Source organism: Dysidea avara, chromosome 3, assembly GCF_963678975.1.
Source record: "Dysidea avara chromosome 3, odDysAvar1.4, whole genome shotgun sequence".
NCBI lineage: Eukaryota > Metazoa > Porifera > Demospongiae > Dictyoceratida > Dysideidae > Dysidea > Dysidea avara.
Window position 1 is genome coordinate 1,894,013 of NC_089274.1, and position 22,337 is coordinate 1,916,349.

A 22,337-nucleotide genomic window follows, 5' to 3' on the forward strand; every position below is an offset into this window, starting at 1 on the left:
TATGGAATTTGACACTCATTGCTTTTACTGGATGATACACGTACCATTTTGTCGTTGATATTTTGTAAACAAGTAAGACAAATTAGCTATATAGAATTAAGACAAAAATTAACGCTTGTTTTTTCTTTTACCAGACCTATGCTTGACATTTCTAGAGTCTTTTTTCATTCTTGGATCAACAACTTTGAAACGTCCGCTTACTCCAGCTGGTCGACTTACTCTTTTCCCTACTCCTTTCTTGGCAACCACATATTGTACTTCTCTTGACTGTTTACTATTCTGTTTACTCTTCTGGTAAAGTCTCTTTAGCTGCTGCATCTTCTCACCATCAAGAGCATCTGGTGTGTCCATTATCCCTTGTACTTTCTTCTTCATCTTCTCTAACCTCTTCATACTTCTTTGTTTCTTTCTGGCCTTTGCTTCAGCAATCTTCTTTATGGGTCTGGCATTAATCTCTTTCAGTCTTTCTTTAAATTCTCTCACCATCTCTTTGGTAACAGGTACTTGCTTTTGATAGTGTTTCACTTCATCTTGAACAAACCAGTCAGGTAAATTATCATCATTATTTGTCCATCTATTGTAACCACTTTCAATCAGATCTTCTCTGCTCTTTTTTGATTTCTTCAGTAGAGCTCCGAGTGCCAGTCCTTCTGGGTCCAGTTCTCTAAGTCGTTTGGATGGTTGCTCAACTGGCACAACCTCAAATGTGTCTCCTTTACCACCAACTTCTTTCTTGCCTGTTGATATAGCACTAGATCCCTTGATAGTAGAGTGGTTGATTGTGTCAGAGTCAGTGTCACTGCTACTGTCATCACTATCATCAACTGTAGTGTGTTCTGTGGATGATGTTTGCTGGTCACTTGTCTTGCTGCTGTGTTGTTTCATCTTCATCATCTCCACTTCAGCATCTTGGTCATCCTCTATTCCAGCAAATACTGACTTCTCAAACCACACTTGTGCATGACTTGGCTTCTTCTGATCATCATTAAGGGATACAACCAAGGGATTATCACCAGTCGGTGATGGGCTTTGATCTACAGTCACTGAATCATCATCCTCTTTTTCATCAGATGATACTGCTGAGTCAGCACTCTGTTCTTCCAAGTCTACAAAAATACTATAACATTAATAGCATTTTAAAAATACATACAGACCTTCTTGTGGACTATCCTCATCACTGAGCCCCTCCCCCATTATCTCAGCATCCTCCAACACATCCAAGTGTTGCTTGTTCTTGATAGTTCGTAACTGGAATAGTTCCATGTCATGTCCATCTGCCATCTCCCCTGGACGATGAGTCTGCAATTTCTTTGCTATTTTCTCCTTTAGTTTCATCTTTTCCTTATGCTTCTTTCTTCTTTGCCTGCAATTTAATGATGACACATAAACACACATAAATTTCAAGTGGCTGCAATGTAATCTGCCTATGGCTATAAATATATAACTGTCGATGTGCACACATAAATAGATTATGAGATATGCAATTTTAAACACTTCAATCCAAGAAGGCAAAAAACTACAAGTTGGAATTTTCACCATGAATGTAGCCCACCATTGTATTCAATGGAGGTTAGAGATCTGCAATACATATTGATACAGCAATAATTATATTCATACAGCAAATAAGTATCACAATACAACACTGTATTAGAAAATATCACTATATAATTGTCAGTGATTGTTCTATTACTGTAACAGTGATCTCTTTCTTAGAAAGATACCATATGGAAAAGCCTCTGCCACGTTATGAGAAGCCATACAAATATATGTGTGTCTAAGTGTAGGTTAGAGACCTAGCACAAGGATCTTTGTGGATTTTATAAAAACCAAGCGAAGCAAGGTTTTCAAAATCCACAAAGATCCAAGGGAATGGTTTCTAACCAAGAGTTAATAATATATATATATTTAGATATATATTACAAACTCTTGCTCTAACCGACTTAGAAAATGTATGCATTTTATATGGGCATATAGGTGGAGTCATTGTAGGACTGGGTTATGTTGTTCTGAAATCATCACACACTGTTAAAATAATTGTGGAAGACTGAACATGCTTTTGTCGAAGTATGAAGCCCGCACTGCTTTCTTTCACAAGTTCACAATCCTTGGAGCAACTTGGATCTGACACAGCTCAGAAATGGCAGTGATCAATAAGGTCAACCCAGGTTAGCAGTAGCCAGTGCTCAAAGCAGTGTAAAGAACACGTGTGTCAAAGAAGTAGCTTGTGTGGATTTATATGATGAGAACGATTTGTCACAAATTGTGTCTTCAGTGGCACCACAGTGCTACGCGCCTCTAAAATCTATGGTAGTACAAAGAACAGCCGGCACGGTTTCGAATATGGACCCCACCCACATTACACGTAGCATAAAATAACGTTTCTACAAGGAAGCTTACCCATTTAGGTCTTTAGTATTGTTCAATAGAAGATGAAAACAGCCTTAAAACACTTTAGAAACTGATGAACACTAAACAGAATTTTCCGTGATATTTCTGGACTTCTCCGTTCATGTAACAAATGTATATACTACATTAGATTCCATAATCAAATTGTTTTAGGCATGCCTATAAAATGAATAGAGTGGTTAACCACTTGTTGGTCTCGGCGAGTGGTCACCCTTTGCAGGCTATCAGCCTGAATATGCTTGGAGGGAGCATTTCAAATCAATGATTGAAAGTGAGATTTGTGATGTGTGAGGTCTTTCTGTTAGCAGGTCTCTAACCATTTTTAAGAACCTGCTAGCAGGTCTATTAGTGGATTTTAAAGACCTCATTATCCTCCAAAGATCAAAGCATACTATGCACACCATTTTCTAAGTACTGGTATAGGTCTTCTGAAAACTGTACCACTGGGATAAATTAAACAATCTGCTGTACCAGCCATCTTGACAACTCATCAAAATGTAATCTGGACAAGCGGCACTTGCATTAAAATGTCTGTGGTGGCTAATTGTCTGGGTAGTGTAATATAGGCTACACCTGTATCAGTTTATCAAAGAGGATGGTTTCCAAGGTTTCCATGGTTTTCATGTCCTGTTTTCTATAGCAAGAGTGTAGGTAGATCATTAAGAGATGTGGTCACCATGCTCCGTTATTTACAGAAATGGCGGTCTGTCCTGATTCCTGAGGGGTGTGCTACTCTTTCCTACAGACAGTTAGCTATAGTAGAGTAAGTATTGGCTAAGCATAACCAAGCCCAAAATGCGTTCAGAGCAACCCCAACAGGTTTCTATGAAATTAAAAAAATATTCTATTTCATTGAATTTTCTACTAACTGACTAACTGATATCTTCAGCCAAGCATAACTACTTGACAATGCATAAGGCTACTGGCTTGATTTTGTCACTGTTCATCCTGAAACGTGCCTTTTTGCCAACTGCAGCACTTCAATATAGAGGTATACCAATAATCAGATCGGCTACAATATCGGCCACCGATATGATATTTTTTTACCAATATTGATATCGGCACAGAACAGCAGGATGACCGATATTGCAACCAATATTTATACAGTAGCAATAGTTTGTACATAAATGGATTATGCATTGGTTTTCTACGTCATCTATGTGGCTCTGGCTTATGAAGGTTATGCATGGGGCATTCCGCGTCACGTGAAAATTACGACTTGGTGCGTGAAACATATGGAAACCATTTTGAGTGGAGTGGAGTGTCAGTTATGGTGAAGAATTGTTGCGCAGTGGGTTGCACTAAGGTGTATCAGAAGGGTAGCGGGATTTCATTCTATCGATTTCCAACAAATCCAGATCAAAAATGAAGATGGATAGCTGCTGTCAGGAGGGAGAACTGGATGCCAACAAAGAACTCTTGGATATGTAGTCAACATTTCGTGATGGGAAAGAAAAGTAATAATTCATTGGCACCAAACTACATTCTGTCTACCTTTCAACATGTAAGTAGTCCAGTAAAGCACAGACTTGAGACCGAAATGAGTCAGTTCGAAAAGAGACAGGCTAAGAAGAGAAGGCGGACTGCTGCTCGTAATGCTACTGCTACTCGCCGTACTGTTAGTGTTGTTAATGTGGCTGATGCTGAGTCATCTTACACAAGTGAGACCTGCACTGATGAAGACACTGTGACTGGCATGTTATCAGTAAGTCCTGAGGAGGTGCCTGAACAAACTGATTCTGATTCTGGTGATGAAATGCTGCTTGCCATCATCGCACGCCTTTTTCAAGTTGAAGCTGAGTTATCCAGTACAAGAGAGGAACTAGCAAAAACCTCAAATGAATTGTCGCAGGTAAAATCAGAGCTGCAAACAACAAATGACCAGCTAGCTGAAGCACAGGCAGAATTAGCTGAAGAGAAAAAGGTGAATGCTCAATTACAGTCTGAAAACTCTAAACTAGTTGTCAGTGAGCAGATACTGAGTGAAGATAACAAAATGGTCAAATATTACACAGGGCTGCCATCATATGATCTGTTAAAAGCCATCTATGGGCTTGTGATTGCTGACATACCAACTGGCCTTTTTTCAGGTTGTTCATGCAGCCCATTCCAACAGTTTTTGATAGTGCTGATGAAACTCCACTTAAACCTAGGAGACCAAGATATGGCCTACAGGTTTGGTATCCATCAGTCAACAATATCGAGATATTTTAACAAGTGGCTTGATATTTTATATCACAAATTATCTGTGTTTGTGAGCTGGCCCGAACGAGAGGAACTGTTAAGGACAACGCCTGTTGATTTCAGAAAAGATTTTGGGAAGTGTGCCATTATAATTGATTGTTTTGAAATCTTCATAGAAAGACCAACATCACTTATGGCCAGAGCACAGACTTGGTCCAACTACAAGAAACATAACATTGTAAAAATTTTTGATTGGCATAACCCCTCAAGGAACAGTTGGCTTTATTTCAAAAGGGTGGGGTGGACAAGCATCAGATGTGCACATTACTGAACATTCTGGCTTGTTGCATCACCTTTTGCCAGGTGATGTTGTCTTAACTGATAGAGGCTTTAACATTCAAGAAGCAGCTGGTATGTATTGTGCTGAGGTCAAGATTCCTCCTTTCACCAAGGGAAAAAAAGTAGCTTAGTAAGATGGCGGTTAACACTGCACGCAGATTATCTAGCTTACAGATCCATGTGGAACGTGTCATAGGTATGGTCAGACAGAAATATACAATTCTTCAATCAACCCTTCCCATAAACATGATAATGTGTGGAGGAGATTCAGAGGTTTCTGCTGTAAACAAAATGGTAACTGTTGCATGCGCATTGTGTAACCATTGTGACTTTGTTATTCCGTTTGACTGAATATTAAACAGTGTTATTGTGTATGAGCACCAAATTGCTATAATATACTATATTTATAGTGTACACATTTTTTTCAATTAAATAGTTGCATATTTAGCACTCACAATAATTACAGTACTGTATACTAACAACAATCTGGACAAAACCAATCACCTGAAGGTAATTGTTCCACTGTAAGGTTTAAACAAGACAAGTGAAACCATTGAATTGAACAGTTATCATTGTCATAACCAACCATCTTATCGTCTCTATATTGTTGGCAATAACACCATAGACCATCTTGTGAAGTGTTCAGATCATCATCTTGTGAAGTGTTCAGATCGTCATCTTGTGAACTGTGCACGCATAAGTCGTCTTCAACAGTCTCCAGATCTTCCTGGTTGTCTTCCGCCATTGAGGAGTTATAACTGTAACCAGCTGTTGTATCATCTCCCACCACTAAGGATATACTGCTACCAGGAAAATCACCAGTTCCGTCATCTGAAGTAAAGTCGTCCATGTTGTCATTAGTTGCATGGCTATCACAAGCTACACTCGTGATCAAAGGTTGAGAATCTGCAGTGGAGCTACTAGTAGCATCATCTAAACCACTTGGAGAATCAGAAGGCTTTGTAAGGTATTTCCCAACTAATTCTGGAAGAATACAGCATTTGACAAAGGTGGGTATTCTATCAAGAGCAGCTGAAATACAATCTCTGTCCAGGGAAATTCTTTGTATTATGATGCTGTCTTCTCTCCAGACTAAAAAATCACAGTAGTCAGCATTACTCAACTTCATTTGCAACTGCACTTGGTAATAGTAAGCATGGTCCTTTTTAAACACGAAATCACCACTTGCATCTTTCTCCATAAAAAAGGATCGGTCTTGTGCTCTTTCATCAAATGTCTTTTCTTTGCAAAAAAAGGGACACTTTATTTCTAGCACACCACTGTCACAACAACTACAGTCGATAATCCCACCAGGCAAAGTTCCTATAAAAGGATTCATAGGATCTAGTAATAACCCAGACTGTCTGATAGTTAAAGAAGAATGATTCTGGGTCATAGTTTCTGAATAAAATGACCTTGCTGTATCCTCGTGCTAACATCCATATTCACATGCGTTTGAAAAAAAACTTAGCAGCTCCAGGATAGCAAATAGATTTTACAAGAGACACAGATGGCTTTGACTGGTTCGTGTGTAGTACACTGTATAACCTAGATGCTGTGACACGGCCAGATCTTCAAATCTTACTGCTTGATTGTTTCCTTGTTGCTTCCCCTACCAACTTAGCCTGTGAAACTGAAACTGCTACATTATCATAGATACCTTCACATTTTTGCAAGAGATCTGAAAACGATAGAGATAACGCCTTTTCGTCGTAAAGGTATGTCAGTGGCTTTGGAAGTTCACCACTCATATATTTGGGAACAAATGATTGATTATACCTGGAACTAGTGATAGTAATGATGGTTTGCCACTTGTTTGGATTATATCAAACAGTACAGTAGTACTGTTTAAGTAGGGTTTGCATCAAAAGTGACGCGCGTCGCCAAAAATACCGCCCTTAAAAACCAGCTTAGAAACTTCTTACGCAACGAAATCACCTTTATGGAATAATATTAGTCCATCTAACATCAAATGTAGCGTTAAAAACAAGAAAACACTTACTGGCGATCGGATATAGAATTTTAAAAGTCGTCAAAACTCGAAATTTCGTCTCACTCACTCACTGACCACAGTCGCAAGCCTAGAGCTCAAACGAAGCAGCGCATGGTCACCATTTTACGCCACAACAACAAACTAACCAGTGGGATGTGCCTTTTGGGGTTCCAACGAGTGTGTGCCCTGTGCACCTTGTCGTTTCTTTTATCTTCAATCAGGCTGCTTGTCTTCTTCTTCATCCAACGAAACCATACCGAGGCGTTAATTTTCCATAACAACACTTTCTTTAAGCAGCATAATAGACGCCATGAAATTATTTAAGGCGCTTAGACTATGCTACTGTACGGCCTCCGACTGTACGGAGGTACCAGTACTCCACGATAGGTAACAAGGTCACACCCATTCTTTATTCTACATATTATCGATCTATCGATCGAGACCACGCCCCTTTTACGCTAGCTGTATTTGTGACCACACACCCTCAAGTTGGCTGATTCAAGATGGGGCAAGCACAACTTCGCAGGCTAACTAGAGATACTCTAATACAGCAGTCACCCTAATAAAACAGTAACATGTTTATAGCTAGCTGTATGCTTTAACAAAAAAAAACAACTAAACAAACTAGTATATTAAAAATTATGAATTTAAAAATGAAGTAGGGTTTCAAGCTATAAAAAGTAGTGAAACAAGAGATGAACAATGGTAGCTATTACAGCACAGCACAGCTCAGCGGGAAATCCCTACTTTTGCATTGAACACAAAATAATTGTTATATCATGCCAAAGTAGGGATTTGACACTGAGCTATGCTGTAATAGCTACCATTGTTCATCTCTTGTTTCATTACTTTTTATAGCTTGAAACCCTACTTCATTTTTAAATTCATAATTTTTAATATACTAGTTAGAATAATGATTCTTCAAATGTTCTTCAGAAGGTGGTAGGATTGTATACTTCTTCTTCGATTTAGGGACAGATTCACCAGCGGTTGATAGTTTCCTCTTATGCTGTGGTGTCGAAAAATCAATGCCATTTATTTCGGAAAACTTGACAGATCGAAATGTTGGAGGTAGCCATGAACATGGTAGTGATGTTGAACTAAACTGCAATTTGGTCAATGAGTTAGCCTCAGCAGCAAAGAGTACTGCAGCTACATGTGAACATGCCTTGCCCAGTCCTGTCATGCAAGTGCAAAGTGCAGTGATTACCTATCCATCCGATTTAGTAATCACCCAGACTCTTAAAGGAGGTAATGACACACCCTGTGAATGCTTAACAGTTGATAAGAACAAGCAGTTATTGCCGTTACCAACTTTCAACACTGTAACACCGTTTAACCAGCCATTTACAAAAAAAATGTAGCCATCTAAACTCTTCTTAGCTTTGGGCTGGTCGCGAGTGTAGAAACTCACGGTGAGTACTAAGTGGTCGTAAACTTCGGCATAAGTTACATCAGGCCATTCCGTCCATTCTATTGCATTGGCGATACTTCTCTTGCTCTCTAAATAACAATACGGGTACTTTAAACATTCGCACGTCTTCAGTTTTTCGTCATATCTTCTTTCAGTTCTACATAGTATTTTGAATACTCCACAGACATCGTGACTCTACTCAAAATGTCTTCTGACAATTTGCACGCACCTAGTCGTAAATTTTCATGTGACACGGGAATGCCCCCTGCATAACCTCTATTGTTTACTCTGTAACAAATGCTCTGCTATGAGAAGCCATATAAATATACGCAATTCTAGTGTTTGTTACTGGAAAGCTTATCACAGTGAAGCAATTATATAGTACTTTGGTGATAAAAGAAGGATCATAGGATAACCAAGGAAACTTACTGTACTAACTTTCTCACAAGCCATTAGAATGCGGAGTAATGCAGAAATATCTGTTTAAGGCTTCGCAGGAGTATACATTAAAATGTTTGTGGGTGCCTAATTCAATTATTGTCTGGATTGCACAATACAAACCCAAGCTGTATACCACCACAGGCAGAGTATAGCAATGAATACATGTACATGTTGTTGTAGGGTAGGTAAATGTACATTTTCATTTGCTTAACATATTAATGCAAATATCGGACCGACTAGCCATTGGTTATCGGCTTCTTTTGGTTACATCAATATCGGATATTGGTACATGCCAAAACCCCATATCGGTACACACGACCTTTGTCCTCCTTGGTGTCCCAGTTCTTTTTGCTAACAACGCAAGGTGTCAATTCGCAGTAGCCTAACATACGGTACTACCGTACTGTATGACAACCCTCAGATAGTACCTACATAGCTGGTTGCCATGTGATTTTTAAAGTCAATGCACATGGTACTACATACATGGAAAATTTGGTTGTGACTTTACTATAAAACTGCCAAATTAAAATTACGCCAAATGACATATTCGCACATGAGCAGTGTGCTAAAACAGAAAGTATGGCTTCAGATAACAGCACTACTATTAAAGCAGTAAAGCACTACTATGTAGCATGGTATGTTGAAACTTAATTGCAGAGTGCAGCACGGATGGCACATGCTTTCCGTCCCTAGTTTCATGCCCAGACCCTATTTCCTCAGGGGTGGCACTTATTTATTAGAGATACCACTTGGAAAGTTATCTGCCTCTGTCTGAAACATTGACAACTTTTTTAAACGTGTTAATTGATGTTAACCAACTTCTAAGAGGTATGAAGAAGCCTTTCACGGCACAAGATACTGAATGCATGTGCCTTTTGACTTTGTAGTACCAAGAGTTCATAATAACTCTTGGTAGTATTAACACTCATAAAACCTTCTCAGAAACTTAGAAGTTGGTTAACATGAGCTAATAACAAAAGTTGTCAACAAAAATGATATGTGCAGACAATCAGACTCTTTCTGAGGGGGCGCGCTTATAATCTCTAATTGATAAGTGCTACCCGTGATGAAATAGGGTCTGGGCATGAGGCCATCCATTCCCAACTATGTAGCTATGAGTTGCATTCCACTCTGTTCCAAACATGAGTATTTCTACCACCAAAATCGCAGTTCATTGTCTATCATTAGACACACGTGAAGGTCATCAAACTTGGGTATGTCCAGGATTACGTGTACTCTAATTAAAATGTACGTGCACTGCTTTAAGGATTTGCCAACTTAAAATGATACAAACAAGTGTTTAGTCCCACAATTTCGACTTATCAATATTCCCACTTACACAGCTGAACAATAAAAAAGAAAAGGCATCATGCAGTATGATAGTACGGGACCACAAAGCTGTAGGCGTGGCCCACGAAACAACATTACCCAAAAACAGCCTCAATTTTCCCTGACAATGATGAGGCAGTATTGGCTAGGTAAAACTAAGCCCAAACAAGCTTTCAGATCGACCCAAAACATTTTCAACAAGTTGCTAAGGAATTTTAAAAACAATTATTTAACGGAATTTTCTAGTGATGACTGCCTGACTGATGCCTTCAGACAAGTATAACTCGATAACGGCTAAGGCTATGGGTTTGATATTTTCACTGTTCGATGTCACTTCAGCCTGAGAAGTACCTTTTGGCATACCGCAGTACATACAATGCATTCTTCATGAACTTACAAGTGTCCTCCTTTGTGTCCCATTCATCTTGGCTGACAACGAAACGTGTCAATTAGGCGGTAGCACGTGACGGCTTCCCTTCGTAATGGAAATCGTCCATATTTTTCATAGTAGCTACTTTGATTCCAGAGGTGCTTTTTGAACAGTTCTTGATGCGTAATGCTGTGTAACGGGTTGAACATAGCTGACAATGAAGCGTAATGGATACTTCACTTTTCAGAAGCTGAGGCACTTGGGGCCTTTTGATGCGGTATGCCAGTCATAATGGTTTTATTTTACAGAAAAAGTTAACAAATAAGTACACAAAAAGTTGGAATTTTCAACTAGAGTAGGGACCATAGCACATCGATAAAAGTACTGAAACAAGCTGGAGTAGTGCATGATATTAAACCAAAGTAAAACAATAAGAAGTGTTATATCCCTACTGTGCATTTCCATTATGGTATCTTGAGCACAGTAGGGATATAACACTTCTTATTGTTTTACTGTGAATTAATATCGTGCACTACTCCAGCTTGTTTCAGTATCTATATGGTCCCTACTCTAGTTGAAAATTCTAACTTGTTGTTATACTGGCATCAATACCTTTTAGCTGCCAACATTTCCTCTCTCTTCAGAGCTTCCACTTGTTCATCAACAGCAGACAATTCTTCATCACCTGATCCAACTGATCTGTTATCAGTCTCCTGTTCATCGTCAACTACACACACAATTATTACACTGACACAAAACACCAGCATAGCTAATCAGTAACCCAACTACAAATTAGCATAGTAACTTCTGGACAAAAAAAAAGTAGATTACTGTGACAAAAAACAAACAAAAACAAAAAACAAACTAGCACATCATATTTCCCACTCATGTGATGAGTGTATACCTTAAATCCCATAAGAACCACTAGGTGTTCAGAAAACTACAGGACTCTCAAAATCACAAAAAAAAACATCTATACACAATAAGATATTCTAACAATCATTTTTGGTATTCATTTAAATGTAATTCCAGTTATCTGTTGTCTGAATGACGTTCCGGCAGTATACAAACTGAGGGGTTCCAATTAGATAACTAAGTACAGTGTGATAGAATGGCTTAGTACTACAGTGGCTTCACTATTTATTTTGAATGAAAATCATACATTCTGTTATTACTTCTAAACACATGAATCCCAATCAGTTAATCTTTGAAACATAACTTAGACTTTACCTTTGTCATTCTTCTCTGCTGGATCCAGTTCCTCAAGGAATACCTTCATCTTGTTTCTCCATGTTACCAGAAGTTTCAGTTCCCTCCTTCCCAACACTTTGATGTCGTCACAACACTGACGCACTTCCTCTGTGGTGTCTGGATGTTTCAGAAACAGCTAGAAACAGATAAAAAATGTATATAAAATGTATACAAAAAATGGCAAGGTAGTACATAGTTGTGACAACACAGAAACATGGTTTGTTAACAAGCTCAAAGGTATAGCCACAAGGAAGTTTCCAATAGCAGTATTGAGTTGCTAGACAGGGATATGGGGAATAGCCCCCAGCCAACTAGAAACTTTTTGAGTATTTTAATACCTCAAAATTCTTAACAGATTGCTATTCTCCATGTATAAATTAGTACATTAATGTGAAAAACAACAAAAAAATTATTGTCACCTATACCTGGAGGATAAAGATCCATGATATGTGCATTGTACATACTGCAGTGTACCGAAAGGCATCTGTCAGGCTGAAGCAATGTCAAACAGTGAAAACTGTCTGAAGGCATTAGGCAGTTAGCCAGTAGAAAATTCTAATAAAAAAATCATAGCAATTTATTGGAAAAGTTTCAAGTCATACATTACTGAAGGCCTTTTGGGCTAGGATATACTAACCACCAATACTGCCAAGGTGCTATTAAGGTATTGTGAGGTTGATTTATCTTTTGTGAGAAAGTGTGAACCTCCATGATCCCTGTACTACCATACTAGATATATATCTGTAAGTGCTATCCCACTAAAATAAGGAATCCACTGATACAAAAATGACTTACAAACAATCAAAATGTACTTTGATTTCTAACTACAAATGTGTATTATATCTAACTCCACATCTATAGGAAACAAGTTGATGTTGTGCTACTTCTAAAAACCAGGCGCCATGCAGCTAGCTAACTCATCTGGAATAACTATAGACAGTACATACTACTATGAATTAACCAACTATGTATTACTACTTTACAATAGGGTAGTTTTGGGTTGTGCAATAATATAATTAGCTATTTCTCGTATTTCGTAATTCATGAAATATTCGTAATTCGTTCAATTACATTGCTATGCACTGCTAAGGAAGCGTTTGTTAAATAAACCGCTTTTACCAACATATTACGCACAAAACTATCTTCTAAACTGTTTTATAGTGTGACTAACATGTTTTTTCACGCAAATTCTCTCGACAAAGCCTCAAAGCTGCTCTTCATTTTCGTTCGCGTACGTAAGGGATACGCCCCCTTTCAACTCGAAGCGATAGGCTATTCCTGGCAGTGTACGAGGCCTGCACCGTTGTTTTTCAGTTGCTAAATGCCTGAAAAACTCAAGGGGAAGGTAGTCTGAGGAAAGTCACCACACCCGTATTTCAGTCCGCCGAAAAGAAACCACCTCAGAGCAAAGTTCACCTGTGCAGAAGTTTAATAAAGACTTCATTTCACTTTTACTTCTTACGTAAAAGCTGCTTTTACCGTTATTAAACGATTTTGCTCACGTGGGTGCGTACGGACAAACATAGGTAGATAGATAGGTACACACACACACTTTTACGAAAACAATTTCAGTAAACCAGGCGCACGCCCACAGCCGGCCGAAGGCCGGCTGTGGGCGTGCGCCTGGTTTAAAAATGCTGACTATAGTAGTATAAGACTGCACTCAGTTTTGCATCATCTATATCATACAGTACGATATTACCGTATAGTAGGGACCACAAAGGTGTGGGCATCAGTGTTGGGAGTAACGCGTTACGTAATATTATTACTTTTGTGGTAACTAAGTAATATAACGAAATACGCTATAAAAACGAGTAATATAACTCAAGTTACTTTGCTTGCAAATATAACGCGTTACCTAAGTAATATAGTTACTGTAACGAGTCTAATATTATGTAATATTAGTACTACAAGTAACGAAGTTACTAATCTCGTTAGTTATCCTCTTAGTAACGCCTAGCCACAACGAAGTAACGAAACCTACTGAATGAAGCTTATTCACCAGCTTCTTACTTATAACCAAGATTTGCACATTGTCCGACAACGCAATCATGTCACGTGATAAAGTGGTAGTTTCACACGTGACAGCTTAAGGCTGTGAACACAAAGTAATATAATATGTAATATTATTATAGTTACTTTATTTTATGAGTAATATGTAACTGTAACTAAATAGTTCAGTTGCAAGTAATATGTAATATGTAACTAGTTACTCTTACAAAGTAACTTGCCCAACATTGGTGGGCATGGCCCATGAAAAACCATCACCCAAAAACCAGCCTCAATTTTCCCTGATTACGATGAAGCAGGTAAAACTAAGCCCAAACAAGCCTTCAGATCAACTCGGAACGCTTTCAACAAGTTGCTATGAATTAAAAAAAATGATTAAATGGAATTTTCTAGTGACTGACTGATATTATGCCTTCAGACAAGCATAACTTAATAACAGCTAAGGTTATGGGCTTAATTTTTTCACTGTTCGACATTGCTTTGGCCCAAGAGGTGCCTTTTGGCATACCACTAGGCCCGAGCCTATTATGCTAAAAAATTTACCTACTATTCTTTCCAGAATTTCCCCAAAATTTCTCCTATTATTCTTTTTTTATTCTTGTATCTAGCCTATTATTCTACAGTAATGCTCAGTTACATGTAGTTTCTGTGGCTAGTCACTTAGTTTTCAAGATGCTACTATAAGTAGTTTTGCCAGAATTAATTAATAGCCATATCTGAATGAAGCATTTTTCTAGCCATAAATCGTTACAACAGATTTAGAATATCTGCAGCAATAATTCAAGTGTTTTCAATAATATTATAAGTGTATTAAAGCTGTAGCTATAGCTACATACGTAACATACATACTAAGTTAGGTAGATAATGGTATCAACACAATGTTCAAAGACTTGATGAAGATACACTGGTATAAGATGCACAAGTTTCAGAATAGTGCAGTTACATCCCTGATACTGGCTACTGATTGTTAACATATTAGAGTATTTGAGCATTCTATTAGAGTATATCGATCTTTTAGAGACTTTTCAGCCAGCACTCTTACAATAATGCCAGCTATATATCATTCTTGGTAACTTAACTCTTTCTTCTAGCTAATCAAGAATAGACACACCACTAACTTCCACCAATTATTCCCGTAAACATCCGATAACTCTAAAATTATGCCTGTAACCATCCTATTATTCCGGAATTATTCCCATGAAATTGGTGACCTATTATTCTGAAAATTATGCCGGCATAATAGACGCAGGCCTATATACACACAGTATCATATTTATCTGTATTAAAGCCGCTCAAATGAACGTATGGGCTCAAATACATGCTGGGTACTTCATCCCAAACCACAGAATACTCACCTGGGTCTGTATAGATGCTGGAATTCCAAAAACTGGGCTATAATTCTAATAAACGCCGGAGTTGTGTGCTGTATAAGAGTCTACATACTGGATAAACACACTCCACCTCGTATTTCATTGTTGCAAAGTGAAGATTCCAAACTGTAAGTCGATTATATAAGCACTCTCAGCACCACTTTGTTCACTATCACCCTTCGCCTTGTGTGCTTTAAGAAATAAACACCTGGGCCTGAATAGACAACGGGTTCATTTACATGTCGGGTCCAAAATCAATTATAGGAAATAAACGCCCGGCATTAATTGTAATATTATAAACAAATACAGAAAAAAATCAACTAGAGTAGGGGCAGGACCATATATAGTAAATCAATAAAAAGTACTGAAACAAGCTGAAGTAGTGCATGATTATTAAATCACAGTAAAACAATAAGAAGCCTTACTGTGCTTTTCCACTTTTTTATCGATGTGCTGTGGTCCCTATTCTAGTTGAAAATTCCTAAATTGTTTTGTGTACTCGTTTGTTAACTTATTTTATAATAATAAAATTATTATTATTTTGACTGGTGAACCCATGCACACCGCATCATAAAAAAGAAATTGTGCTGCACTGCCCAGCTACCAATTATAGTAAAGTATCCATTATGCTTTGTTGTCAGCTACGTTCAAACTGTTACACAGCAGTATGAATCAAGAACTGTTCGAAAAGCACCTCTGCAATCAAAATACCCACTATGAAAATACGTACAATTTCCGTTACAAAGAGAAACCATCACGTGCTACCGCCAAATTGACACTTTTCGCTGTCAGCAAAGATAAAAAATTAATGAGACACAAAGGAGGACTCTGGTAAATCCATGAAAAATGCATTGTATGTACTGTATTTATCCGTAAAAAAGCCCGATAAACTGAGTTTAAACACTGATGTCGAATCGACAATTAAGTGTAGCCATTTAGCTTGGAGGAAACTAAATAGGGAAATTTAACATTTTAATTTCTTCCTATTTATAGTTAATAAACACTTAGAAAGTAGTTCAAAGTGCTAACAAATACTGGCAGTGTTTGGTTGCCTGTGGTCATGCTCCCAACTAAGATTGGTCTGCATTACTCCGTATTTTATTAGCTTGTAAAGATGGCTAAGTTGTGTTTCTAGTAATTCATCCCATGGCTGCTGTAACTTACCACTATGATTGTTGTACAGTTGGTAAGTATTGGAACAATGAATGTTATCTGTGCATGTATTTCTATGGCTTCTTGTAACATCCCACTTTGTTTCAAGTAGAGAACTACTGTTTCTCCAGCCTTGTTTGCTGTATGACAGAGTATAAAGTGGCTCAACCATGGCAAAAACAATTCAACAAATCCTGATAAACAATATTATCTCGATAATAAAACATTGCCATAGAGTACTTATACAAGCACAGTTTTGTGTAATAATAATTGTTTAAGTCTATTGTCTATTGTCCTTTTCAACATTATCACAGCTGATTGTGGCCTTATACTCATAAGAATATCATCTGCCTACTTCTAATATACAATAGCCTATGGAGATTTACTGTTATCTTGAGATATCAAAAATAGGAAATTCATTATACTTATCATATAGGTATCACAATACCAAGTTATTGTTATTACTGCACAGTCCCAATAGGGACCAACCAATATGGGCAAAATCTTAGTATCAGCCACTGATACAATGATATATATTTCTACTCACTTTACTGTGTCCATCAAACACTAATTTGTTGACGGAGGAGAGCAACTGAAGATATTCATCTGACATGATGAAGTCAACCACTGGAGCTGTCTTGTATAAAGTAATGTTGCCATCTTCATAACCAACTGCTGGCTTCTTCCATTTCTATATGTGATACAACACATGTGAAATTTAAAAACTATCCACATGTTGTAACTTCTAAATACAGACTGTACATCAAACAAGTAGCAATATGTTAATGTTTTAAAGTTGATCTCATCAAATATGTACACACGGCACTCACTCAACAACAATTTACAAATTAGTAAGGAGTTAGTGATGATAATGGCCTATACAGTAAGACCTTTCATTGGTCGACGAATTTCTACCTCTTTCGTTGAGTCCACTGTCCTCAACAATCACTTGATAGCTTTTGATAAAAATCCAGTATACAATGGAATGGGCTTTGTTTACTTGAACAAATACAATTGAACTGAAACACAGGTGTTTGGATAACGGAGACAGAGTTCCATTTAACTACTTTAATAGAGCATACACACTCTAATAGAACATTCATACTCTAATAGAGCAGTCACTTATAATCAAGGTCCTACTGTACTAACAGCAGATTACTATATATTCTACTTAAAAGAAAGCAGTTCACACAATTAATAGAACATGAACACAACAGTGAGCTTACAGTATGCCCAGTAATGTACACTTCTCACCTCCAATGTCTTTAGAGTGACTTTTGGCTGTTCCTCTTGCTCAATTTCCTTGAAGACATACTTGGCATCAAACAATTTGGGGTCGATCTTGTGAGGTGCCAGATAACCCTGAACAACATTATGTAACACAAGCAATATAGAACTCTTATAAGGATTCAAAATAACCATGCCACTTTCATCATATGATACTAACTGACCACCAATATGTACTTGAGGTGTATTTCCTACGTGGTCGTTAGTGTACATGAATAGGATATTCTGTAAAATACTCTAATAGAGCAGTCACTCTAACAAAACAGTCAAGTGCATCTGAGAAGTGAGAATAAGAAAGTACGTACTAAACAAAATTGACAGGTATGATGGTGGTAGTTTGATAACTTTCAGAGATATTTTCAAATTTTAGTTGTTAGCACCTTTAGAGAACTAACAAATACTGTATTGTACACCAGCTCTTCCTTTATCTGCATGTCGATTTGTCAGATGTTTAGCAGTGATTCTTTGTACGGCTGAAACAAGTACTGCAAATACTTGAGTACTCGGTAAAGACTTTGGTACTCAGATAGTAAAATTAGTACTCGAATAGTAAAATTGGTACTGGAGTACTCATTAAGATCACATGACCCAACTCACATGATGGATTTGCCATCAGGGAGTGACACAATGAAGGCTATAGAGTTTGATTGGTATAAGGAACACTAACATCAGTACTTTAATACAGTGTGTGTATCATTGTTGTTACTTGGAAAAGCTGTAAACTGCTTATAAAGTCAGTACAAAACATGTTAGATAATATTCATGAGTACTTGATTATTAACTCTAGAGAGTACTCGAATACTAAAAAACCATGATCATTTCAGCCCTAATTGCAAGTATACTTTCAGCATCAGTTACACAAGGCTTGTTGCATGTTAAGGCAGCTCAGTATATCATGAAACCTGTTCTTGTGGCAGTGTTTTATTCAAATAGTTAAGTAGCATTCCACAACTAAGTCACCGTATTCAGGTCTTACTTGGCAGGTGACGAAGATCTCAGCAGATTCCAGTCGAGAGGCTTGTGGTTTAGTAGCATGAACCTTCTGGAATAACTGCTGGAACACCCACAGCAATGACTGGTAGTCCTTGGATCGGAATACCTGCAAGGAGAGAGAATTACAATAACGAGATAGGCCGAGTGCTGTGGATAGAGAATGCGATATAAGCACACCAGCAACACTAACCATCCTCACTATCTACAACACTTATTTGGTTCAGTATGTAATCACTACAAATACTAGTTGAACACTGAGCCATACAACTAGTGTTGTTATAACTGCCATATAGTGATAAGCATCTACATACCTGAACAGTACTGCAGTTACAAAATGATAACAGAAATTAAGACAGCAACTTAAATTTTGGGCTGACAAATTAGTTTAATTCTCAAGGATAAAACATTTGCCAGACCATGCCAGTTGGGATCAAGACCTTTGTCCTTATTACAGAGGTTTTCTGGAGAGGATTTCACAAAGGGTTCACTGTGATGCATAAAGATGAACAAAAATTTGGGAAAATTGGTCAAGCCATTACAACGTGTACACACAGTACACACAGTACACACAATATTATCACAAGACATCTCACCTTTGTAATGAACCATCCTCCCTCAGTGAGAAACTCACAAGCTATTTGTAGAGCACTGAGTGTCAAGTGAGCCTGAGAGAATGCATCCTTCATCCACGCAGAGCCCACATTAGGAGCTCCATCATTGAGGACACAATTAGCCTTCCAGTTCTGTAACTGCTTGGATAAATTCTATATGGAAACATATACAATAATCTAACTATAAAAATCTTGTACATGCATCCTTGAGAAACATTTCTAACAACCTTAATCTCTAAGGTTTAATTATCTGTTCCAGCACAATACTATTGTACATGTGCCTACTGTTCAGTACTAAACCTTAACACAACAATTATCACATCAGAGAGCCATGTATGAGGTATCTCACCTAATCAAACATCATATCAAAAGCCGTTTCCAAGCACTACCAACAACATTTGAGTCACTGCATGCACACTTTAGCACACAAAATACAGAGACAGGAAAAGGGATCTATAATTCCACAACTCAATCATCAATGCTATGGGACAGTTCATGTTTTCAGCATGATGACTTGATTTTTCTCTGATGGTGAATGGATACTTATAATCTTATTTATTGAGTAAATTTTATTTACTGAGTAAATAATATTTTATGGAAAACAGCACTTGCAGAATGACAGAATCATTAAAGACCGCTTCCAACTATGAAACCTTGGAGTACCTGGTCATCCACCTCCTAAAGCAGATCAGTGATGAATACCAGAGCAACAAAGGAATTAAATCTCTGCCATAACAATTGCCTCTTCCACTACTAGTACACATGTTTCATAAAAATTCTAGTAAATATATAGTGCATGCATGACCTTCGTGACTTATAGTACAAGGAAGAGTAGTGTTAGCAGTTATAGCTTAATTGCTCTAGGATTACAAGGGCTAGCTAGTAACTGAGCACATGACCTACAAGTTCATAATAATACAGTTATTGGCACACAGTCGAAAAGTATGTATGGTGTCACTGTCAAATTGTGGTGCCTTTGAGAAGGCTGTCAGGGATCAAATACTTTGTAAGGAAAAAAAGAGTTTGGGGCAACAGAAAGACAAAAAAAAAACAACAGCAATGCATTGGCCGGGAATCGAACCCGGGCCCCCCGCGTGGCAGGCGAGGATTCTACCACTGAACCACCAATGCCATTGTTGGCATAACAGTAATTTGTCTTAGTCTATATTACACTAGCTGAAACTATTAATAGTCTACGCTTCTGAGAGCAACATTCACGGCGAACCTGACGACATCTGGCGGTCGTGATGTCCTCCTGCAGTGTTATAACGTTCTTTATCGGCTTAATGGAAACCAGATCAACGCCCACAATGACGCTGGACACTGGCATGTATTTCGCAGCCACTTGCAGCCATCCACCCGGCGCAGCGCACAAGTCAATCAAGACACGACACTTCTCCAAAAACTGGTATTTCCTGTTCAGCTGAATTAGCTTGAAAGCAGATCGAGATCTGAATCCTGTCTCCTTGGCGAGATGGTAAAATCGATCCTTCCTCGATTTCCCGAGCTTGGTTTTCTTTCCCATATTCCCACGTGTGTGATTCTAATGTTTTAGATAAGTGTCACGTGATTATTGCATTGCACAATGATAATGAAACAGGCGAGACAGGAGACGATAAATCATCTCTAAAGCGAGTACAGCACGGTCTTTGTTCAGTTGGTAGGTTTTAACTGTTGACGTAAGATAAAGGGTACTCAATATATTTTTCTCCAAAATGCAGAGGAACTTTAAATCAAAACGAGGATCAAAATCAATCGAGAAATCAATGGCGTCTGGTTCTTTTCAACACACTTGTATCACGTGTAGAGTAGCCTTCCAAGACTCCAATCTTCAGCGAGGCCACTACAAGACGGACTGGCATAGGTACAATTTGAAGAGGAAAGTAGCAGACCTCCCGCCCGTTACTGCTGAAGAGTTTCAGAAGAGAGTGTTGGCCCAGAGAGAGGCGAATGCAGAACAAGAAAAACAGACTGGAACTTTTAATTGTGACATTTGCAAGAAGCACTTTTCATCTAAGAACTCTTATGAAACTCACTTGCAGTCAAGGAAGCATCGTGAGACAGTATCCAAGGTAGAAAAGGCTGTCAAAAAAGAAGGCAAAGATCTGGTAGAAGATAACAACGAAAAAAATGAACAGAAAATCTCTGATCAAGATGACGTTATGTCTGACCCTGATAATGACAATGATGATGAGTTTGTGCCAGAGCCTCTGGACATAACAGAATGTCTATTCTGTCCACATGATAGTGTAGACCTTGAAAGTAGCCTTAAACACATGGGGAGGTCCCATGGGTTCATGATCCCCAACTTGGATTATCTTGTTAATGTCAAGGGCTTGATGTTATACCTTTGTGAGAAGGTTGGTATGGGCAACATGTGTCTATACTGCAATATGAAGGGGAAGGCCTTCCACTCTGTTGAAGCAGTACAAAATCACATGGTGGACAAGGGCCACTGTAAACTACTATTTGAAGGAGATGCTGCCTTAGAATACAGCCGGTTTTATGATTATCGGACAAGTTACCCTGACTGTGACAAACACAGTAGCAGTGATGACGACACCAGTGAAGTAACCTCTGGAGCTAACAATCTCACAGTCAATGAAAACCTGGAACTTGTACTGCCCTCCGGTGCCACAGTTGGCCATCGCTCTTTGAAGCTTTACTACCAGCAACATCTCCCATCAGAGGAGAGAGCACAAGTCTCCAAGAGACCTGCTTTAGTTGGAAGGTTGATGACAGAATATAGAGCACTTGGCTGGAAGGGAATAGAGAGCAAGGAAGTGGAGGTAAAGAAAGCAAAGCAAGGTGAAGCTGCAGCTTACAAGGACAGAAAACAGCAAGACCTACGGATGGGAGTAAAAGGTAACAAACTGCAAACACATTTTAGACCACAAGTAATATTTTAAAGTACTACTTGGTGTATTATTGATATTGATATATGTTCACTGTCAAAAAAAAATATGTGAATCAGAAAATGACTATGTATGTTATGATACAGTAATATATAATTACATAGTGATCTATAAATAGCTCAGAATTGTTAATTTGTCTTCCATATATAGTCTAATACTTGCATGACCTTTTCATATAGGGTGAACACAATTGCAACATCAAAACAAACTCGACCTAATCTAGGGGTGGTCCCTTTGTAGAATCTGTTGCATGATGAATATTGTGAACAATT

At 38.2% G+C, this 22,337-nt stretch overlaps 3 protein-coding genes and 1 non-coding gene across 4 annotated transcripts in view; 1 reads left to right on the forward strand and 3 right to left on the reverse strand.

Moving 5' to 3' along the window:
• Positions 1 to 20,718, reverse strand: LOC136248816 (pre-rRNA 2'-O-ribose RNA methyltransferase FTSJ3-like). The gene is made up of 9 exons (XM_066040628.1): positions 20,376 to 20,718; positions 19,133 to 19,303; positions 18,523 to 18,645; positions 17,514 to 17,621; positions 16,807 to 16,950; positions 11,707 to 11,863; positions 11,089 to 11,203; positions 1,155 to 1,363; positions 1 to 1,106 (listed from the first exon to the last, which is right to left on the reverse strand). The coding sequence occupies exons 1-9, from the start codon at positions 20,673 to 20,675 to the stop codon at positions 109 to 111; spliced, it is 2,325 nt and encodes a 774-aa protein (XP_065896700.1). The 5' UTR covers positions 20,676 to 20,718; the 3' UTR covers positions 1 to 108.
• Trnag-gcc (transfer RNA glycine (anticodon GCC)) lies at positions 20,211 to 20,281 on the reverse strand. The gene has a single exon. It is a non-coding gene; the product is annotated as a tRNA-Gly (tRNA).
• LOC136248817 (cytoplasmic 60S subunit biogenesis factor ZNF622-like) lies at positions 20,680 to 22,131 on the forward strand. The gene is made up of 2 exons (XM_066040629.1): positions 20,680 to 20,810; positions 20,872 to 22,131. The coding sequence occupies exon 2, from the start codon at positions 20,917 to 20,919 to the stop codon at positions 22,057 to 22,059; it is 1,143 nt and encodes a 380-aa protein (XP_065896701.1). The 5' UTR covers positions 20,680 to 20,810; positions 20,872 to 20,916; the 3' UTR covers positions 22,060 to 22,131.
• LOC136248819 (tricarboxylate transport protein, mitochondrial-like) overlaps positions 22,072 to 22,337 on the reverse strand; it is a 2,886-nt gene continuing 2,620 nt past the window's right edge. The window contains exon 7 of the mRNA XM_066040630.1: positions 22,072 to 22,308. Within this exon, the coding sequence (XP_065896702.1) occupies positions 22,194 to 22,308 (115 nt within the window). The 3' untranslated portion in view covers positions 22,072 to 22,193. The remainder of the gene's footprint in view (positions 22,309 to 22,337) is intronic.